The 21,634-nt window shown below is 48.9% G+C and overlaps 6 protein-coding genes across 6 annotated transcripts; 1 reads left to right on the plus strand and 5 right to left on the minus strand.

Moving 5' to 3' along the window:
* Positions 1-343: 343 nt before the first annotated feature.
* B0J16DRAFT_377896 (uncharacterized protein) lies at positions 344-3,061 on the minus strand (the record flags this gene model as incomplete). The annotated part of the gene is made up of 3 exons (XM_046130882.1): positions 344-847; positions 898-2,849; positions 2,929-3,061. The coding sequence occupies 3 exons, from the start codon at positions 3,059-3,061 to the stop codon at positions 344-346; spliced, it is 2,589 nt and encodes an 862-aa protein (XP_045989083.1).
* A 1,290-nt stretch (positions 3,062-4,351) lies between these two features.
* On the plus strand, positions 4,352-7,297 carry B0J16DRAFT_328226 (pyridoxal phosphate-dependent transferase). Its single transcript, XM_046126206.1, has 2 exons — positions 4,352-4,783; positions 4,832-7,297. Exons 1-2 carry the CDS (start codon positions 4,690-4,692, stop codon positions 7,228-7,230), a joined length of 2,493 nt encoding a protein of 830 aa, XP_045989084.1. The 5' UTR covers positions 4,352-4,689; the 3' UTR covers positions 7,231-7,297.
* On the minus strand, positions 7,298-10,178 carry B0J16DRAFT_278631 (Six-hairpin glycosidase-like protein). The gene is made up of 7 exons (XM_046123845.1): positions 9,682-10,178; positions 9,309-9,628; positions 8,814-9,260; positions 8,330-8,761; positions 8,259-8,282; positions 7,817-8,212; positions 7,298-7,757 (listed from the first exon to the last, which is right to left on the minus strand). The coding sequence occupies exons 1-7, from the start codon at positions 9,828-9,830 to the stop codon at positions 7,498-7,500; spliced, it is 2,028 nt and encodes a 675-aa protein (XP_045989085.1). The 5' UTR covers positions 9,831-10,178; the 3' UTR covers positions 7,298-7,497.
* A 631-nt stretch (positions 10,179-10,809) lies between these two features.
* Positions 10,810-13,110, minus strand: B0J16DRAFT_19935 (triose-phosphate transporter family-domain-containing protein). Its single transcript, XM_046122939.1, has 3 exons — positions 12,158-13,110; positions 11,777-12,095; positions 10,810-11,725 (listed from the first exon to the last, which is right to left on the minus strand). The coding sequence occupies exons 1-3, from the start codon at positions 12,911-12,913 to the stop codon at positions 10,920-10,922; spliced, it is 1,881 nt and encodes a 626-aa protein (XP_045989086.1). The 5' UTR covers positions 12,914-13,110; the 3' UTR covers positions 10,810-10,919.
* Positions 13,111-15,100: 1,990 nt separating this feature from the next.
* Positions 15,101-17,876, minus strand: B0J16DRAFT_278638 (uncharacterized protein). The gene is made up of 3 exons (XM_046123846.1): positions 17,661-17,876; positions 17,329-17,595; positions 15,101-17,275 (listed from the first exon to the last, which is right to left on the minus strand). Exons 1-3 carry the CDS (start codon positions 17,700-17,702, stop codon positions 15,473-15,475), a joined length of 2,112 nt encoding a protein of 703 aa, XP_045989087.1. The 5' UTR covers positions 17,703-17,876; the 3' UTR covers positions 15,101-15,472.
* Positions 17,877-18,236: 360 nt separating this feature from the next.
* B0J16DRAFT_328233 (6-phosphogluconate dehydrogenase) lies at positions 18,237-20,636 on the minus strand. The gene is made up of 4 exons (XM_046126207.1): positions 20,461-20,636; positions 20,082-20,225; positions 19,458-20,013; positions 18,237-19,396 (listed from the first exon to the last, which is right to left on the minus strand). Exons 1-4 carry the CDS (start codon positions 20,472-20,474, stop codon positions 18,521-18,523), a joined length of 1,590 nt encoding a protein of 529 aa, XP_045989088.1. The 5' UTR covers positions 20,475-20,636; the 3' UTR covers positions 18,237-18,520.
* Positions 20,637-21,634: the final 998 nt, after the last annotated feature.

Here is a 21,634-nt window from a genome sequence, read left to right on the forward strand (position 1 = left end):
CTGCACCTTATTGGACAAAGCGAACTATAATCGCCCCGTAGCCCATCCACTAGCTTATCCTGACCGAACCTCACCGAGGAACAAGTGCAGTAGTCCGAATAGAGTACTAAGTTAATAGGGGACTGGAGTAACTTGTTATAATGGATGTAAACATTCTGTTGATAAACTGCTGGTCCATCCAGTGACCGCCTTATAGCAATAATTGTAAGCATATAGTACAAAGAATCTAAGTACGTAGTCCTTCCCTCCTTATAATCCGGCTTCGATTCTGATTATGTAAAAAAGCAATTAACTCCAGAGCGTCCAAATTGCAATGATCTCGATAAAGAAATGCCTTGACGGTTTAGTAATTGAGCTCGCCACTTCCACCGCCCGAAGCCTGGTCAAGATCTTCGTAGCTCTTTAGGCTTCTGCCCTGGACTGCTTCCCGAGGACCTCCAGCGGCTCCTCCAGCACCGTCACCCCAGCGCGATCCACCATTTCGGTTGCGAGCACCATCGAAACGGTTACCACCACCACGGCGGTCATAAGGACCAGAACGGTACTGGCCTCGGCCACCACCCATGCCTCCTCGGCGAATGGGACCTCCACCGGATCGCTCATCACCCATAGGATGGAATCCTCCGGATGGCATGTTCCCAAACATGGGGTTGAAGTTGCCAGGGGCCATGGGGAAACCTGGCATACCCATCATTCCATTCATGGAAAAGTTCTGGAGGTTGAAACCGCGAGGTGTTCCGCTGCTGGATTGGCCATTGGAAGTTGGGAAGTGGCCATTTGAGTTGGCGTCAGTTCTAGATGGTGCGATATGCGATGGATCTATCACATAGGCGTTGATAAGTTCAAACTAATTGTCTGGTTAGCCAAAAGTAACAAATTGTTGGAAACATGACGTACCTCTTGTCTAAGGCTATCAAGCCAGTCGCCATGGCGCTTCTCGACATGCTTACGCCAGAAATGTTCTTCTTTGAACAGCTTGGAGCAGTCGGGAGCCTTGCATCGCCATTTATGCTCATCCTCTTGCTTTACGTGCTTCATAAGCTCCTCTTCAACAGCCTCATCAGCAGGACGACCACCGAGCTTTCGAAGATCAACTGAGTGAGGATCCAGGATCTGGGTAAGCTTATCTTCAAAGGTCTTAACCCAGTTAAAAGCCCGAAGGAGTTGTTGCTCAGTCTTGTTAGAAGTGTTTCGGAACTTCTTCTCTCCTTCGGTAAGCTCGCCCTCATCATCATCGTTTCGCTTCTTGCCGGGGAAAGCATCTCCGTTTGCACTGGCTCTTGCAACGGCCTTGGCTGTTGACGAGAGGGTGCTTCGAGGGCGACGCAAGTGTCCACCAGGGCACTTTCGGGTAAGCTCGTGAATCGAGTCACTTTCGAAAACACAGAAGAAGCAGAAGTTGAAGACTCGGCGCAAGTACTCAATCAAGAGGTCAAGCTGCTTCTTCTTAACCAGAAGGTCCTCATCATCGACCTCTTCGTCCTCAATGGCGCCCTCTTCTTCCTCTTCTTCGACATCAATGACACCGTCCTCCTCATCATCCATGGCTTCATCCATTCCAACCTCTCGGGTCTTCTTGACCTTCTTGACAGGTGCTGGAACAACAGCTGGTTGGAGTTGGCCTGCATTTCTAAGATCTTCGACCTTCTCCTCAATTTTTATAGTAGCTTGGAAATCAGAACCAAAGTCTTCCTCGAACTTGTTGACGATTCGCTGCACAAGTAGAAGGTCCTTGTCGATACGCTCGGGAGCTGAGAAGAGATCCCAAAGAGCCTTTTTTCTAGGATGGACGGGTGGGTTATGAACACCAACGTGGCAGACAAAGTCACCTCTAACTTCATCCTTGACGGTCTTTCCGTTAATAGCCTCCAAGGCCTTGTCGGCAGTCGACACTGGCTGGGGAGATCTAATGGCCTCATCGCCATCCTCGTCCTTGGGATCAATACGGTCCGCAGGCAGGACTGTTTCAGAAGAAGGGTGAAGCATAACCCATCCGATACGATGGTATCGTTTACTGGGGTTGGGATCGGACAAAGAGAGCCACTTGAAGCCACCTTCCTCCTCACCAAGGTGTTCTTTACAGAAAGCCTCGAGGTTTTGACGGCTAACATGGGGTGCAATCGTCTTAATCAGAAGAGTTGGCTGAAACTGGTTGTCGTCACGGATGTCAGCATCGTTGGCGGGTACAAGGTCACCGACACCCAGGATCTCATTCGTGGCTGTCGCCTCTCCTTCTTCCTTTTCAACAACACCACCACTACCGTTACTCTCACTCTTGGGGAGTCCCTCCAAAGAGAAGTCGTCGAAAGTACCAGACTCGAGATCCTGCTCCCACTGACTGTATGCACCGCGTCGATATTCGTTCAGCTTTGTTCTGAAATCGTCTCGAATCTCGGGAACATATCGCTCCTTGAACCACTGCTCCTTCTTGTGTTCGGAAACGAACGAGCGAGCCATCTTGGCCTGGAGCTCCTCCTTGTATGCATCATAGGCAGCCTGGATCTTAGCCTTTTCCTTTTCGCGATCTTCGGGGCCACGGGCCCTCTCTGGCTCGCGACGTCGACCAGTGCGCAATCGCTCTTTCTCCTCCTTCATCTTTTCGTTTATTCTCCACCATTCGCCAAAGTACGAGAAGCCGACCTGGTAAGGGAGCTTGGCCGGGTCGTGGAGAGGGTTCACACTCGGGCTACCTGAGTTGGAATCTTGACCAGGAACATATCGATCGATATTGGCGGGTGGCGACATGCGGCGTCTATCATCGCGGTCCCGGTCGTCTCGACGAGGCCGGGGCTCATAGCGGTCAACAGTAGCAGGGGAACGAGATCGGCGACGTTCGCGACGTTCATGGCCTTTGGATATGTTAGTTATCTTCGATTCGATGCCGAGGCTTGCCGGCGCGAAGCAAAGCTTAAATCTTCGAATACGAACCTGGAGATCTTCCACGGTAGAAAGAGTCGCCGCGGTCGGGACGTTCATCGCGGTTGCGCGAATCGTCACGGTTCCAGCTGCGATCAACGGGAGAACGAGCCGAGGCATCCCGGAAGGATGAATAAGAGTCCATTGTTGGTAGCGTTGCCGGCGACGCGACGCGGCATGAAAGAAAGTTGGCTAGCGGGATTCCGGCGCAGGTCTTTCCTGCGTTCTACAGAATAATTGGCGGTTCGCAAAGGTCGAATCTATTGTGTTGCAACATGTCGACGTTAGAGAAATCATCTTGAGAAGAGCATGGATAAATGATAGTGTAGCAAACAAGAGAAAGAGGAGGGTTGCCAAAGAGGCGCCATTTAGAAGATGAGCTAAGGACAACGCGCCCTGAGCGAAGAAGAGAAAATGAGAAGAAGAAGGATTGAGAGAAGAGTAGTATTGGAAGGGACAGGAGAAGGATGCCGCGTCTAAGAGGGAGGGCGAGAGAGAACGCGAGGATGCGAGAGTGGCTGGATCGACGGGTTGCAAGAGCTGCAAGAGGGATAAGGGGAAAAGAGAGTAGAGCAGGAGAGAAAGAGTATAGGGAGACAAACTAATTGAACAAGCGCGATCTTCTGAAAGGAAGATGATGAGCTTGAATAAGGTAGAGAGAGAGGTATAAGCACTCTCACTTCACAAGCAGATTGCAAGACAGTACTGTTCAGAATGTGAACGGTAATGCGATGCGATGTGATGTTGAAGAGGCTAAGTTGGTTGGTTAGCTGGGGGCCACTCGGAAGTTCAGCTGCCCGTACCTGTCGCGCCAGGCGAGGTTGTGGGCCACTCCACGGAAACTGCAGGGGGTGATTTGTAGCTCTGCTTTAGGATAAGGCACTCTGGACACCTAATTAGTTAAGCGGGAGATTCTCAGGTACAATACTGCGATGGATGCTTTGGACGTGAGTACCTTTTACTTTATAGTAATATGTTAGGTTTTGATTTCATTTTCTTCGCTGTGTTTGCCATTGACTTTCTGCAGTCCCTGGCCGACGGGAGACAAAGGATTCCATGTTTCTGAATAACACATAGTAACAATCTGAGGATGAAAGAAAACTTGCTCCCCAAAAGCATCAGAAACGATATCAGTAAGGATGATTGTTGTTAAGAATAGACATCAACCAGGTAAGGTATAATGGCAGGTACTCATATGAGTTTCTAATAGCAGTCCGTACCTGCTGATACATCAATCCATGTCGCCAAATTGCTGCCTGCAATTCGTCCCTCCCCATTTCGACCAATCATCATCCAGTTTATGCCTGTCGGCAAACAGCGAACCTGTGTAATGCTGGCTTGAAACAGGAAAGTGGCGATCTCCGCTTGCAACTAACAAAAGAATCTGGGGGACATTCCTCTATGCTCAGTGGTTCACTCACTAACAAGCGGCAAACAACAACCCAGCTGACCATGATAAGACCTCGATACTGTTAGCGATATTGCCATACACATGCTATCTCACTAGCATTTTGTATATTTCTCCTAATTTATCCAAGTACTGCTCAGAGAAGCCATAACCAACTTCCTTCCTCGGCTTGGCTTCCTCATCCACTCTTCACCCCCACTATCCGCCCATGATAGCGGCTTAGACCTCCTCACTGGCATATGATAAGAGTCGTGCCGCATATAACAACCTGAAGTATCCTCGAGACATCTTGAGGATCAGGAACGACAGACTGGGCAATCCCTCATCTTTTATTCGACCTTGTTGTTTTTAGAAAAACTCATAAGATGGGGACATCCATTCACAGTGGCAACTTGAGCCTCTACCAATACAATGCGGCGGTGGAAGAGTTGAGAGAATCTGAATATCCAATGATCAAAGGTTATATGCTCTTGTATTAGTAGTTTTCAATATATTGACTCGTTACAGATTCATTATACTTGGACCATGCTGGCACAACATTATGCTCAAAGTCCTTGATGGACTCTTTCGCCAACGAGATGACCACTGTACTCTACGGCAACCCTCACTCTGCTTCTCCGTCTTCACAACAATCAACATCACGAATTGAAGATGCGCGAATGAACTTATTAACATTCTTCGGGGCGGATCCGACTGAGTATGACGTGGTATTTGTCGCCAATGCCACAGCTGGTGTGAAGATGGTTGTAGATGCGATGAGAGCTCAATCACAGGGCTTCAAATATGCATATCACCAGGCCTGCCACACCAGCTTAATTGGAGCTCGAGAAGAAGCAGTTACTAGTATGCCCATCGACGATGACGGTGTTCGGTCGTGGCTAGGTGGTCACTCTCCTTTTCAGGATGCTGCCGGCTCATCGTTGACAACCCTTTTTGCTTACCCTGCCCAATCTCATATGGACGGCAAGAGGTATCCTCTTAGTTGGACAAAGGACATGAAAACAGCATCACAGATCTCGAACCAACAAATACTTACACTGCTAGACGCATCTTCATTTGTCGCCACATCCCGTCTCGATTTGAGCGATCCCACAATTGCACCAGATTTCACAGTTCTGAGCTTGTACAAAATCTTTGGATTTCCTGACCTTGGTGCTTTGTTGGTAAAACGCTCAGCAGAATGGGCATTCGAAAACAGAAGATACTTTGGAGGTGGCACCGTCGATATGGTTGTTTCTGGAAAGGAGAAGTGGCATGCCCCGAAATCGAATTCCTTCCACGAACGATTAGAGGACGGCACGCTACCATTTCACAATATAGTGGCACTTGACATTGCCATGAACATACATCGAAAGTTATTCGGATCGATGGACCAAGTCAGTTCGCATACTTCGTACCTCGCTCAACGTATGCTTCGGGAACTTGGCAGCTTGCGTCATGCCAACGGGGCGCCAGTCTGCACAATCTATACATCGACATCTGAGGATGGAGAACATCTAGGAAATGGCCCAATCATTTCTTTCAATCTAAGAAATAGTCATGGTGCTTGGATAAGTCTGACCGAGTTTGAGAAACTCACAAATCTGAAGAACATTCACATCCGAACTGGCGGGCTATGCAGTCCAGGAGGTATCGCTTCAGCTCTTAACCTGCAACCTTGGGAAATGAAGAAGAATTTCTCGGCAGGGTTCCGCTGCGGAGCAGATAACGATATCATGTCTGGCAAGCCAACAGGAGTGATTCGAGCCAGCTTGGGCGCGATGAGTACTAAAGCAGATGTTGACAGCTTCGTTGCTTTCATCGACGAGTTTTATCGGGAAAGCGCGATAGCAGTCGCCCCATCTGATTCACTTCTTCCTGAATCAACGATTGCATCTCAATCGCCTACACTGAGGGTTAAAAACATAACTATTTACCCTATCAAGAGTTGCGCCAGCTTTTCCATCCCATCTGCCACCGCTTGGGAAGTTCGTCCAGAGGGTCTAGCTTGGGACCGTGAATGGTGCTTGGTACATCATGGTTCAGGGCATGCCTTGAGTCAAAAACGTTGTCCGAAAATGGCTCTTTTGAGACCGATATTAGATTTCGAGAAGGGCCAACTGATTGTTACGTATCACGGCAAAGAGTTTATTGATCGGCTACAGCAAATATCTATACCATTATCCGCGGACCCGTCACTTATTGATTCCGACTTCGACAAACAATCATCAAGGGTATGTGGTGAAAAGGTCAGCACACAGATATACACTTCAGATCGGATCAACTCTTTCTTTTCTACTGTGCTTGGAATTCCTTGTGTCCTGGCACGTTTTCCTCCTGGTGGACTCGGCATGAAAAGCCGCCTTTCGAAAGCTCAGATACAACGATATCAGCAGTCAAGCAAAACTCATGCAATACCAGGCTCTTTCCCAGATGTACCATCGCCTCCCGACTCAGACTCAGAACAGCAGAAACCTTCTAAGATACTTCTCTCGAATGAGAGCCCCATCTTGTTGATTCATAGCTCGAGTGTCGATGCTTTGAATCAGGAGGTTACCAGCCGTGGTGGTACCCCTGTGGAAGACAAGTCCTTCCGGGCAAATATCATTGTCGAACAGGCTGCTGGCTTCAAAGCCCAGCCAGCATTTTCGGAAGATAGTTGGGACTCTATGAGCATTGGAATCCAGAAATTCAAACTCATGGGTGCGTGTCGCAGGTGTCAAATGGTTTGTATAGACCAAGATACTGGTGAAAAGAAGGAAGAGCCATTTGTGACGCTAGCAAAGACGAGACGATTTGATGGAAAGGTTTACTTTGGGGTGCATATGCGTCACGATCCCTTGAGTGAAGGGGACTTTATGAGTAAGGACTCGCAATATCCTACGATTCAAGTGGGAGATCCTGTATCGGTGCAGCATCGTGCTTAGGCGTTTTAACAGGACATGAGACATCTGCACTATATACATATATGATAGCTAGCGAGACCGCATTGTTTCAAAAAGATATTCATCATCTATGGTTATAACTGTGCAGCATAAAATCTGAATATTGTGCAATTGAGAAAGTTCACCCTTGGAAAGAATTTGCAAGCTCTTGAAGCTATCAAATGCGGGCATTCAAAAGACAAATGATTCGATGCAACTTTCCAAGCCATAAATATCACGCCTTGCTTCGGGATCTCCCGTCGATAAATCTTATCTCGCGACACGATCAAGGTTGAAAGCAGCACTGATCAAAGCGAGATGACTGAAAGCCTGAGGCGTATTTCCAAGTTGCTCACCACTTCGTGCGATCTCCTCGGAGAACATGCATAGATGGTTAGAGAAACCAAGCATATTCTCAAACAAGTTGACAGCTCGAACGAGATACTTTGGTTCGTACACAGCTGCTCGAGTCATAGCTTCAACCAGCCAGAACGTACACATACTGAATGCGCCTTCGTGCCCGCCTACTCCTACAATAACGTTTCTCTCGTCAGCAACTGTCCTTCAGTGGAGTATCAGGGCTCCTTACCGTCGTTGGAGAGTGTGGTGTCGTAACGGTATACTAAACCAGTACTTGTCAAGCCGCCCTTCTCAGGGGGTAGAAGGATACGATCAAGAGTGTTCGTGAAGCGCGGGTCGCAGGGTGAGATGAAGAAGACGAGAGGAGCAATAAGAATGGAGGAATCGAGCATGGTTCTGCTCTCGAAGCTCTGTACGAAGCACTTCATTTCCTCGTTGTAACCCTTCTCCATGATACGTTCGTAGAGGTTGTCTCTAGCCTGCATCCATTTATTGCGGTTTGGGCAGGGGAAGCATCTCTTTTCTGAGAGACGAAGACCTCGGTCAAATGCAACCCACAGCATGATTTGGGAGTAGGTGAAGTGCTGTTTGTTGTTGCGAACTTCCCAGATGGACATATCAGGGTCTAAAATTGTCAGTCACAGTCTTGAAGAAATATGAGTATCACTTACCGTCGAGAATGGTCAAAACATAGTCTTCACAGTTGTTAGCTCATGCCTCAAAGCAGTGTATGCCAACTTACCAAGGATCTCACGCACAGCCTTCCATACATCCCAAGGAACCGGCTTGCCATACTTATTATAAAGATAAATCGCATCCATAAGCTCGCCATAGATATCAAATTGTTGATGAAACGCCGCTCCGTTACCAATACGAACAGGACTGCTTCCACGATATCCTTCAAGATGATCCAGCGTGAGTTCTGGGATGTCAGTTTCGCCGCGGATGGTGAACATGATAGGCAGTCCACCATCGGGACCGCGTGAGTGTACGAATCGCTCCATGATGAACTCCATGTATGCATCTGCTTCGGCTTTGAAGCCCAGACGTAGGAGGATATAGATTGTGAAGCTAGAGTCGCGGATCCAGGAGTAGCGGTAGTCCCAGTTTCGCACACCACCGATGGCTTCGGGGATAGAGAAGGTTGGGGCAGCTATGATGGCTCCAGTTGGTTCTGTACAGATTCAGCATAATGTGCATGTGTCGGGAAGAGTCTGAGAGCCTACCATAAGTCATCATCTTGAGAATCATCAGACTCCTCGACACAACCTCTCTCCATCGCCCCTTGTACTTAGATTGCGCAATAAAATTATACCAAAAGCTCTGGGTAGCATGCTGCTGCGCATCCAGAACATCAGTCGTGATATTCTCTGTGTTATGCTGCTGCATATCATTCCTAAGCACGAAGGAAATAGTCTGGCCTTCTTCGATGCGGATCTGGGCTACCAGGCCTTCACCGTGAATACCGTCACGTTTCTCTTTTCTGAATGTTATGAGAGGGCAGCTTGTCTCGTTTTCTCCTTTCTCGACTGCGACGTCAAGTTGGAGCTGAGTGTCTTTGCTGCGGAAGGTAGCGACTTTGCTGGTTGTGTCGGTTGTTGAGTGGTGGGCTTGAAATAATGTTGTCTCATGTTCGTCTCTACCGTAGTTGAATGAGGGGAAGATCTCGATATCTGAACATGTCAGCTCAAGTTCTCATATTCAAACCCAGAGGAACTTACCGAGATTCATCGAGCCGCGAATACATTCCACTCGACGAACAAGCCACTTCTTGAGTTCATCCTGGACCCTGGTAGCTTCTCGGTAAGCGTTAAGCTTAACACCCTTGGTCGTCACCTGAGTGCTCTTTGGACGAGGAAAGAAGTCGACCACATCAACCACACCGTCTTCATGAATAGATCTTGTCTGGAGGATACATGAAGAAGGCAAATACTGCTGCTTGGTGGTGCAGTTCACATTGGGAGGAGGCGAGATGAAGAAATGGCCTCCCTTGTCCTTGTCGAGCAAGCGACAGAATACAGAGGGAGAATCAAAATCAGGCCTGTAGTTGACTGGTCAATATTATCTCATACAGAATACTTGAGATATACTCACCAACACATATAATCAATACTTCCATCAATACCCACAAGAGCACAAGTATGCATATTCCCAATCATTCCATAATCCTCAATAGGAAGATATCCCCCAGTCTGTCCCCGACGGGAACCTCCAGGGAGTGTCGAAGAGCGTCTTCCTTCCATTTCTCAAACTGTTGACTGTTGATAGTAGTTGAAAGATGTCAAAAGCTATAGCTCGGGGAGCTTGGGATAGATACCCAAGAATGATGTAATGGATCGTATAAGTGGTTTAGACGGAAACGCTTAGCATCGTACTACCCCGGATACCCCGGCGAAGCATAAAATTGGATCCTTCTTTCAAGTTCTAGTAAATAAAAGATATCGATTCCAAGGAATTGCTTCTAAGGGTGAGATGCGCGGGGTTACTTATAAGCTTTCACGATGTGTAACTACGTACTTCTTCAATGGTGTGGATGACTACGCTATTACCTGAGCAGCCATTCCCGAAAGAGGAGAGATGCTCTTGGGACTGTAAATCATTTTTGAGGCTGACAAAGTAACTCATTCCTTTCTTGCGATAGTCGTGAGGTAAGCGTATCGTTTCGTAGGCCAAGAGCTGTGGTATCTACATCATCCAGCCAAGCTAAACAACAGATATGCAGTAGATGATGAACCATGGTCTTTGATTACATACATTTTACTAAGGTCTCCAAAGACAGAAACTACTTCTTGTGTCTTTCTCTCGTATAAATCCATTCAATATGATGAAAGTACTACATAGGCCACTTGGTTGACTTACCCGGGAGTACAGACAACATCTTCCAGGTCGCCAATGACGGCATGGTTGATACAATAAGTCTCACATTCTGTTTGCTCAAAGAATATAGCAAGAGCCATCTGAAACTTGAATGCAGTATTGGTATCTAAAAATCCATACCCAAACATTTTCTTCACTATTGCAAAAGGCCATCCCAAACATACATATCTAATGATGGTCAAATATTTGGAAAAATGGACGCCTGTTACGAAAGAATTCACAGGACATATCCCCATTCTCTACTCTTCTCTTCTAATATCCGTCATATACGGAAGCAACAATACCCCCCTTGCGCCGCCTGTTTAACCGTGGTTGTGTTACATTAAGACAAAAGATATGGAGCCATCGTGTCGACTCTCACCCAGTATGACAAAGAAACCGGCCCATAGAGTCGTTATATATAGGCAATGATATTCAAAACAAGAAAATTGTGACGCTGAAACAAGTATTCGAACCTAGCGACGCTCGCTGGCTGCCGCTGGCTCATCGATATCAAGACGGTCGATGCTATCGCGCAAAAGACCAGTGTTTTCCGCATCTGGATTGCCATCGCGGTCGATAATTCCACTTGTTTGACTACCAGGAGAGCCTGGTTCGTCTTCGTCGGCGTGTCGACCATGGACAGATTCTTGGGCATCCTCGCGCATCTTTCTGATTTTAATGTAGTTATAAGCAGCGATGGCAGCCATGGTCGTGAGAAGACCAACAAAGTTAATGGGAGTCAGGCGGTCACCAAAGACAAGAGCAGCTGCACTAATAGTGACAACTTCCTTGAAAATACCGGCAATGGAAAGGGTAACGACGGAAGTACGCTGCAGCAGAGCGAACTCAGATGCTGTCATGCAAAAGGCAATACATCCGGGGAAAAGTAGGAAAAGAGGTGCCATGAAATAACCCCATTCATCGGCCAGAACTGTGTATCCCTCAAGCAGGTTGCCGATTCCCTCCACAGGGACGGCGAGGCAGATAAGAACGAGAAACATAACGGGCGTAAGGAAGAAGATGCTAGAAAATGGGTTCGAGGTCGCAGGGTTGCGGAGGAGCAGGATCTGGGTCAATGCCCATCGAAAACCGGAGAAGAAGGCGGCTGAGATAACGAGAGCGAAACCGCCGGCTTTAAATTCGACTTCACCAAACACCATGAGAACGACACCTAGTGTCATGGTAGCGATAATGGCAACGAGACGCAGTGTTGGAGTTTCGAGGCGGAAGGCGAAAGCGAACATAAGGACAAAAGCGAGCGAGGAGGATTTGCACATAGCTACAGCGGGTTAGCAAGTCTCACAGAAACGCATTTTGGAATCAAACATACTGTAAAAAGTAAGGCTGATAAACTTGAGAGAGGTATTGCCAAGGCCAATATCAAGACCAGTAGCTGCACCACAAGGTCCAATTCTGGTGAGGTAAAACATCTTGGTCATGCCGTATGTCTTGGGTTCGTCGTCATGTCTTGATCTCCCCATATCAGATTGGTGAACTCCAGCCTGACTAACACCGTGCCCTGGTCTCAGGGAGGGCATGAAGTACAGAACCAGACCCGATAGCACAAATTGTACTACCATATGCATAGAGGTTGTAAACAAAGGAAACGCAAAGTTCAGACGGTCATGATCGAACATCCATTTGTTGTACTGTAAGCAATGTCAGCAATTGAGTTCTCCCGAAAAGGGGAAAAATTCATGAGAGGACTTACAATCGATATTGATAATGAAAAGAGGTACCACAATAGAATCAGGACCAAGTTAATCATCAGGCTCCTGAAAACGGTCTTATCTGCTTCTTTGCGCTCCTCTTTTGAGATGTCATTCCTATCCCTGGCAACTCGCTGATCTAATTGAGTATTTCTGATGCGCTTCTTCTGCCTCCTTTGCTTATCTTTACGGGTCAAACCCGTCTCTTCGTCGTCTTGTAAATCTTCATCGGTAAAGCTGTCATCGCCTGATTCGTCTTTGCCGATCGCAAAACCGTTCGCATCCAAGTTTTCTTCGGATATCTTGGGCTCGTGTGTTGAGCTGCCTGGTACAGGGCCACGGCTTGTATCACGAAGCCGGCTTGGTGACCCGGCTGGCCGAGTGACCATGTTGTGGCTACTTCGCCGTCGTCGGTGTCCTGCAATGGGCTCCATCTCTATACTCCAATCGCTTTCGCTCTCGTCTTCGCCGTTGACTGATCTGGCTACCCGGTCGCGAGACGGACCAGCTACTGCTTGACTTCCTCCACTTGCGCCCGGATTTAACGTGGGAGCTACCCTTGCTGCGCCTGATGATGATCCTGCTGCTGTTTCCAAGAGTCTAGAGTCGGAGTCGTCGATGAGAAGAGGCTCGGAGGATGCGGAGGGATCTGAAGCTGAAGCTGGAGTGCGAGTCGAAGATGAAGGGAGTGGTGGTGGTGAAGAGGAGGGAGAAGAGGAGACAGGATGAGATCCAAGAGGAAGAGGAAGAGCGGTCATGATGGGGACAAAAGAACGGACTAGAGCAGGGGATGGGATGGGGCTTTCATAAGTCAATCAATCAGTTAGTTAGGTGATGGTAATGAATAGTCAGGTTGGGTCTGGTCAGGTCCTGTCGGATGGTCGATCTCTGGCTGGCTTAGGTGGTCGCAAGGACTCCATTCGTACAGTAGTGCATTAGAAAAGGCGGAGGAGCTAATCCCGTTGTGGCAATAGTTTAAGTCGGGGCCGTCACGGTAGGGGACCGTAGTGCCGTGTCTTGGGCTTTTTTTGGGGGGGGGGGGGAAGACTCCAAGCACAGGAGTCAGTAACCACTAACTACTGACCACTGACCTGAATCTCTTGACGTCGACAGTGCATTTGGTATGGTATGGATGGATGGCTCCTTCAAGTCATCTTGATGGATCCTGATTACAGTTTCACAGACTATTACTGTATTCGTAGGACAGCGATGATTTCTCACAGCTGCTCTCTATTCTTGGTTTTTACCTTTCCTCCTATGTTGGATTGTTAACCCAGCAGCACAAAATACGGAGTGGACCTTTCACGGTGTTCGGCCTCTTGGCGGCTACAAGGAACCCCGTGGCGCACCGCATCCAGCTGCACGCGACACAGCATTTGGGTCTCGAAACGGAGTCATGATTGGTCCGAAGACCCTGTTTCAAGGTTGTGAGACTGTGCAGCACATAACAGTATCTTCCTGTGGTCACCTTCCATCATAAGCAAAAAGAGCGGTAACTTAAGAACGGGCTGCTCAGCAAAGCGGTATCTATCTCTTACGCTCTTTGACTACCAAGGTATCAGTCTCGGTAGACGGAGGTTGGCGAGATTTGGCCAAGATTCGACAGCGCAACGTTTAGGATTTGAGGCGCAGTCTCGTCTGACAGTTCAGCAATAAATAAACCAGGACTTACCCGAGAAGAACAGAGAACTTGAAGGGCTTATGCGGGGGTTGCATCATAACTCTGCTCTGTCTGTTGGTGGTTCATCAGATACTGTACTGCAACCGACCTCCGGACTGTCTACGGACTAAGCCTTCTCTAGATACCTTAGTACTTACTGTAGCGATCTTCAATCGACAGCGGTCCGCTGCTGATCAAGCTCGAGCACGTGTGGGTTGCCCATGTGATGCATCCTCTAGCTTTATGCAACCCTCGAGTCAGATCAACTTACTTACTAATGATCTATCAATGTTGATTCATTGAAACTCCAACTTTCATCCTGAAGATATTCAAGATGCATGCACTCAGAGTCTCAGACAAACTTGCAGTTGAATTGCCGACCCGCTAATCCAGGGGCAACCGAACGGGAGGTCTCCAACTCGTATTGGACGGGGCTTGATCTTGCATAAAGTCCAAGCACTAATTCAACGTTAGTTATCCATCATGACATCGTTGTCGTATTCGATAAATTTGGGAGACTCCAATTGTTTATATCAACCCCTTTAAAAAAGTACATTCGAGTTAATCACGTTTGCCTACGGGAGACGGCATTTGAATTCTTGGCGAAAGTAACGTTGATCAGGAATAAATTCACTACTAAATTAGAACCCAGATGCTTGCGGTTGAGTTGTCCTCAAGTGGATTTAACAGGCCCATGAGAGAGGGTCCTCGCCATCCGAGACATGGGCTCTCCCGTTGAGGCCGGACCCAAGCTCTCGGTCCACCAATGATAGTGACCTGAGACATTCGCGTTGCACGTAGAACTTCGCTGGAAGCTCTTGTTATCAGACAGTCTAGACTCTCCAAAGCCTTATGTGGATCAACATGTCACTGAATTTCTTCAGGTTTGATACTCGAGGTTCTAGGTCTCAGGTTATCCGAAAATTCAGCTGCCAAGAGCACAGGATCCCAAATTACCAGGCTATCTTATGCATATTTATAGAGGAGCTCTTATGCTAGGTAGCTAATCACTTCATGTCTTGAGCACCTCAACAGCGGCAATAATGATTTTTCTCAGCCAACGATGAGTTATTGGCTGGTAGTCCGGGCCTGTAAACAAGAAAGCTCATGAATAGGCCGCTAGAATATAATGTCGGTTTTCGAAATCCCAAATCCGGAAACTCTGCACAACACCTGTCTGATCCCCGGAGGCCGAGGACGCCTTAACCAGCTTGGAAGCAATCTGAAGGGGCCGTGGTGATGGAGATGATCACAGCTATACTGTTTATCACCTTACTAAACGGTATGACTGTAACTACCAAGTCCCAGACATGGTAATAAAGTATATAAAAATTGTGATATTATCCTTCAGTCAAGATCCTCCTCTGCTTCTGTCTACAACTATTTCTACACCACGCAGGCAGCAGTAGTCCAACATACTACAACCAGCCTCGATGATGGAAGCAAAGGACCAAAAACTCTTGCAAAAACTACAAGTCCAGACCCAACCTTTGTCAAAGAAAAGGAAAGATTAAAATAACTCCCGTGGTTACAAAGACGCGCCATTCTCCGCCGTCTTGATGATCCGTTTCCCGTCTTTCCTTTCAGCTGTTATCTACTTCCCCCTTTTCATCAAATTGCTTCCTCTTTTCGTCATCTCAGGTCAAAGAGGAGAATCCTACATGTCCTGGCCCTGAGGAGTTCCGGAAGTGTCAACACCGTGGAAAGCATCACCGAACGCCGAGTCGTCCATGTCCATGCTCAGATCCAGACCTTCACCCAACTCGCCTGCTGAGCCGTCTAGCGTAGGGCCGTCGAAGCCAGCAAGGGCGTCGCCTGCTGTATCGAGATCACCCAACGAGCTGAAATCGTTCTGGTCAAAGGTGACAGAACCTCCTGGAGTTCCAGCTGCCGGTGTGGCACCGGCAGAAGCGGTCTTTGCTACTGACTTGGCGGCATCGGCTCCTGGAGCGACAGGTGTGTTGGCATTGGCAGATGCGGTACCTGATCCGGGTCCCTGGTTGATCTGATCGTTAGATGTACCATCCTTGGGCACGACAACCCAGTCTCCGCTACCGGTTCCTTGATCAGGGGCTGTAGCACTCGCGTCCTTAGGTCCTTGGGTTCCGCCCATGGTCACATCGCCAGTATTAGCGGATGCAGTGTTGAGGTTGGAGGGTGTTCCGGCTCCGGACTGGTTGGCTGACAATTGAGGCTGAGGGGTTCCAAAGCTATTCAGGGGTGTGGAGGTGGTAGTGTGCATCTGGTCTAGCAATCCAGCAACAGTACCGCCCATATCAATATCAGACTCACCGATCATGATACCGCTGTTTTGGGAACCAGACTGTGAGGGCTGACGGGATAGTTGTGAGTTGCCAACCTGAACGGGCTCTGGTGCTGGTGGCTGATAACCTCCATCTTGAACACGGGACACCGTCGGCTTTGTCTCCACCTTCTTTCCAGTAGCATTCTCAACCTCAGATACTATCTGTTCGACTGTTTTCGTGCTAACGGGATGAGGGGCAGGGTCCTCATCATGGGGGTCAATCTTGCCCTCAACTCGCCAAATTTCTGTGCCTGTGCCCTCGACGATACTTCGAAGCTCCTTCTCTTTGCTGTTGAGAATGGAGTTCTTCTTGAACTCAGCGAGCGCCTTTGCGTGATCGGCCTGCATTTTTTCTATTTCTGCCTTGGTGGATTCGATGTGATTATGAACTCGCTTTCGAAATTCTTCGGCCTTATCAGGGTCTAGGCGGCCGATATAAGGCTTTTCTGGCACAGTTGTGAAGGCCTCGACACCTTGGGCAGGGAAGATTCCGTCTGTCAGTGGTGATAATTCACCCTTGAAACCAAGGTTGAGGTCGGCTGGTGTGATTTGGCTTATACGATAAGGAGATGAGAGAATCTCTTCCATCCACTCGTGGTTCTGTTGGTATCGGCTTAACGAGATCTCTCTGGGAGTGAGATGATCGAACATATCACCCCTGGAGACATCCTCCTCATCATCAAAAGCAGCATCAGCCTGAGGCATTCCTGGTAGGGGAGCTTGACCACCTTGGCTCGCGGCGTGTCTCGGTCGCTTGGCAGGAGGACCCGGTGTAGGCTGCGTGGGATAAGCCATCTGCTGAGGGACACCTCGGGGAGCCATTTGGTGAGGCATTGCCTGCCGTGTAAGGTCCGGCAGTTGGGGCCAGTTAACCCGGTCAGACAACATAAACTCTTTACGACGAATCTGACCAGCACGTAGCAAGAAGTGGCGCTGTTGCATAATGTTGCTGACTCGCTCGTCGAAGGGGATCATTGTGACAGGGACTCTATCATTGGGATCGGATGGTCCGTAGTGCACGATAAACAGGCCGATGTCTGGTTGAGGCGGGTTGGGGTGACCGGGGATAGGGACTAATCGGCATCGTCGACGGGCGTGAAGAGTAAGTTGTTCACCAGGGTAGTAACCGGCCTTTTGGTAGTAGATTTCGAGCATCTAGAGAGATTCAGCATTGTCTTCCTCTGTTTTATTATTCCATTCAATCTTACCAGTCCATTGCCCAAATCATGCTTGTAGACTTGCTCCGGGGGAGCCCACACATAGCCATCGGTCGCGAAGTTGGTTCCCAAACGCTGAAGAGGCTGCCAGGTCAAGAGCATTGTGCCGTCTGTGGGTTTATCGAGATATGTCCAGAAGAAAGGTGCTCTGTCTCGCGCGACTTGTGGTGCGCTCATAAGCCACTTAGCAACCTCGTTGAGGTCAAGTCGGGGCATCACTGGGTATCGAAACGATGAGATGAGATGAACATGGGGCATCTATCAACCTGTCAGAGGGACACTGCGACGAGATTTCTGTCGTTGCGCGTGAAAGCTGAACATACAAGTTCCTGAGGAACGCCCTGGCTAGGATCCGGTTGAGCCATGATGGGCAAGCGTCGCGATGGATAATTGCTGGCGTGTCGTTATTTCTATTTACGCGAGTGATCGGACGTATAGCTGCGCGATACAAGACATTCGCTGTATGGAGGTTTTGATGGGGCGATTGAGTGTTAGAAAGATAAGGGAATGTCGTGGCGCAATCAACGATATGATATGCGATGGAGTTGTTAGAAGAGTAATGCCCTTGCGCGGCTCCAAACTTCTCGCGACAAGGCTGGGTGCACCTAGCCAATGAGAGGGGCGTATTTATGGTAGGTGATGGTGGGTCTCTCGACATTCGTGTTAAGGATCCAATGTCAAGCAAGATATGAGTTCAACATAAAAAGGTCAATTGTCTTTACATATTATTTTTTGAAAACACTAAAATGAAAGGAAGCATCACGCGATCTGTGAGCAAGATTACTATCCATTTCTCTGGTTCCATGCGGTTGACATGTAGCTTATCAGTCCGTCTCGCGTTTAATCCTCTTGCAGCATACAATTGACTTTGGTAGGATACTTAAAAGATAAAATAAAACACACACATTTTATAGACCACTACTCATCACTCATCGAACACGGTCAGAGATATTATTTAACTTATTTTTTAATTCTTCTGTTCAGGTTCTTAAGGCGAACCTGTATGTCATCACTGAGCTTTCTAAATCCATACCAGCCCATTCATCATTATCCTTGCAGCGCCAGCGTTGTTCCTGCGTTCCTAATCACAGATTTTTTATAAGACGCAGCTATCGAGCTTCGTACGGCCCGACGATATTCATTCTTTAACCAATCATAATTCCTCCTCTTACCTCCAAGCCGTTTAAGCCTGGTAGGTGGAGGCGGAGACGTTACCACCACGTCCAGTCCAGTTGACGTGAATGTCCTGGCCGTTGGGGTACTTCTCGCTGGCGTGCTCGGGCTTGATGCGGAAGGTGTGGGCACCGAAGTAGTCACGCTGAGCCTGGAGAAGGTTGGCGGGGAGGTCCTTGGTGCGGTAACCGTCGAACCAAGACAGAGCGGTAGAGAAGGCGGGAGTAGGGATACCAAGGAGGGCGGCCTTGGCAATAACGTCTCGCCAACCAGGCTGAGCCTTGTGGATGGCCTTGTTGAAGAAGTCGTCGAACAGGAGGTTCTGGAGGTCAGGCTGGCTGCGGTAGGCGTGGGTGATGTCCTTGAGGAAGACGGATCGGATAATGCAGCCACCTCGCCACATGAGAGCGATGGAAGGCTTGTTAAGCTTCCAGCCGTACTCACGAGCGGCCTCCTGCATAAGCATGAAGCCCTGAGCGTAAGAAATGATCTTGGAGGCGTAGAGAGCCTGCTCGAGGTCCTCGAGGAACTGCTCCTTGTCACCCTCGAACTTGCTGGTTCGGCTGACGAACTCAAGCTTGGTGGAGGCAGTAGCACGCTCGTCCTTGATGGCGGACAAGCATCGAGAGAGGACAGACTCGGCGATCAGAGTGACGGGCATGCCGAGGTCGAGAGCGTTGACAGCGGTCCACTTGCCGGTACCCTTCTGGCCGGCCTTGTCGAGGATCTTCTCGACGAGGGCAGTGCCATCGTCGTCGTTGAAGTACATGATGTCGCGAGTGATCTCGATCAGGAAAGAGTCCAGAACACCCTTGTTCCACTTGGCGAAGACATCGCCAATCTCCTTGTTGGAGAGGCCGAGGCCGCGCTTCATGATGTCGTAAGCCTGCAAAGTAAGTCATTAGTTTCATAGTCAAGGCTTGAACATTTTGGGCAGTGCTCCTTACCTCGCAGATGAGCTGCATGTCACCGTACTCAATACCGTTGTGGACCATCTTGACGTAGTGACCAGCACCCTCGTCGCCAACCCACTCACAGCAAGCATCGCCATCGCTCTTAGCGGAGATGCTCTGGAAGATGTCCTTGATGTGGGGCCAGGCCTCCTCGTTACCACCGGGCATGATGGAGGGACCGTATCGGGCACCCTCCTCACCACCGGAGACACCAGAGCCGACGAATCGGATCTTCTTCTCGGCAAGGTACTTGGTGCGGCGGTTGGAGTCGGGGAAGTGGGAGTTACCACCGTCGATGATGATGTCGCCCGCGTCAAGGAGAGGGAGGATCTTCTCGATCCAGTCGTCGACAGCCTGGCCAGCCTGGACCAGGAGCATGACACGGCGGGGAGACTTGAGCTTGCTGACGAACTCCTCAACGCTGTGGGCGCCAACAATGGACTTGCCCTTGGCCTCGTTCTCGAGGAATCGGTCGACCTTGGAGACGGTTCGGTTGAAAGCGCAGATGGTGAAGCCGTTGTCAGCCATGTTCAGAATAAGGTTCTGTCCCCTGTAAGGCGTGTAAGTACAAGCTATTGTTCCTGGCTGAGCCAGAGATGAACTTGGGGTTTAACTTACATGACAGCGAGGCCGATGAGGCCCAGATCCGCACTTGGCACATTGTCAGCATTCGTTGTATTTTGAGTCGCATCAGAGTTTGAGGGTGATGTGGAAGCAGTGCGTTGTTGAGGGGCGCCCAGGTTGAGGTGAGCGAGACGAGCTCTACCCCAAAAAGAAGAGCATGAGCGGTGTTCATGATGGAGACAATGGATACCATCCACGCGACGACTCCATGAGAAATCCTACCATGGCGATTGCTTCATTTTTCTCTTTTTCCCTCAAGCAGCGCCCGGAGCGCGCGGAAATGAGAGCATGAGAGCATCACCATGAAGAGGTCGTGGAGGGGTGGTGGGGTAATGTCGATAGGTAGGAGCGACGAGGGGAGCTTGTAACTTACACAGGGCCAGACATGATGGGCTATATTATGTGATCGGGGTATAGGTGATAGAATAAAATGAAGTTTGTGAGGATGAATGAAGAAGAGGAGAAAAAGAAAAAGAAGAAGGTGGGAGGAGATGCAAAGTTCAAGTACTGGTACGAATACAGAACCTTGCTCTGGCTTTGGACGGGGACTGGGCCTGGGATGGACTGAAATCTGATGGATGTTGTCACACCCGTACTAAGGCTCGGTACCTTGTCCGCCAGCAAAGCATGGGAGGGAATAAAGGTCCCTTTTTTTCTTCTGCGACCGCTTCGCTCAACGAAGCAACAGCTCAAAACCAATCCAATACAATTGGCATAACGCCAAGAGTGGTGGAGAATCCGCCTTGATTGGCGGGGCTTTTGCTAGGTAAGTGCGTATCGTCATCGTCACTCGCCAGTCGTCACTGCGCGGTGCGGCCGAAGTGAAGTGAACGACTGACGATAGAGGTTTTGATAAATTACATTATTGTATCTATCACTACGTATTATTTCCAATGCGTCTTTTCGAAGCTGTAGAATCTGAGAGTAATCTTGTCGGGTATCAGTAATATTCATCAGCATTATACTCAAACTTACTCATAAACATCTATAGCTACAATTCAAACTTTTGTTCAATTCCTTCAGCCATCATGATGACTGAAGTGATGCCCCTCCACTCCCTGGCCTTGTTTGTAGTTCCTCATTGGTTAATACTCTCTAGTAGGGGTCCATCAGCCACCGGACACCAAGTTCCAGAGATTTCCCTCACAATGTTTTTAGCGGTATCACAGGCACTGAGATTTACCCCTCCAGGTCCAGGTCCCGGGCCCCTCTGCGCCCCCTCAGCTCCAACGTTATGACGACTCTGCGGTGCTGCTGCGGTCTTACCCCCAAGTTGAACCCCAAGGCTTACCAAGATTTTTGAAACCGTGACACAAGCAATACAAATCTCGTTACAAACCTCATGCCGCATGTCGTGTCAGTTTTTTGGGTTTGCTCTTCCGTAGCTTCCGTTTGACAATCAATCATGCAAAAGCATCAACCCTAAACCTTCTGGCCTCCAGAGCTCTTTCGATGTTCGGTTGGGATAACTTCCAGCCTCTTCCTCCCTCGTTGTTCATGCCATGCGATGCCATGTTGTCCGAGTGTTGGGGTCCACTACCTTCCGG

The sequence above is a fragment of the Fusarium flagelliforme genome (genome assembly GCF_020744385.1).
Source record: "Fusarium flagelliforme strain FIESC 12 MPI-CAGE-AA-0113 chromosome Unknown B0J16scaffold_1, whole genome shotgun sequence".
Taxonomy (NCBI): domain Eukaryota; kingdom Fungi; phylum Ascomycota; class Sordariomycetes; order Hypocreales; family Nectriaceae; genus Fusarium; species Fusarium flagelliforme.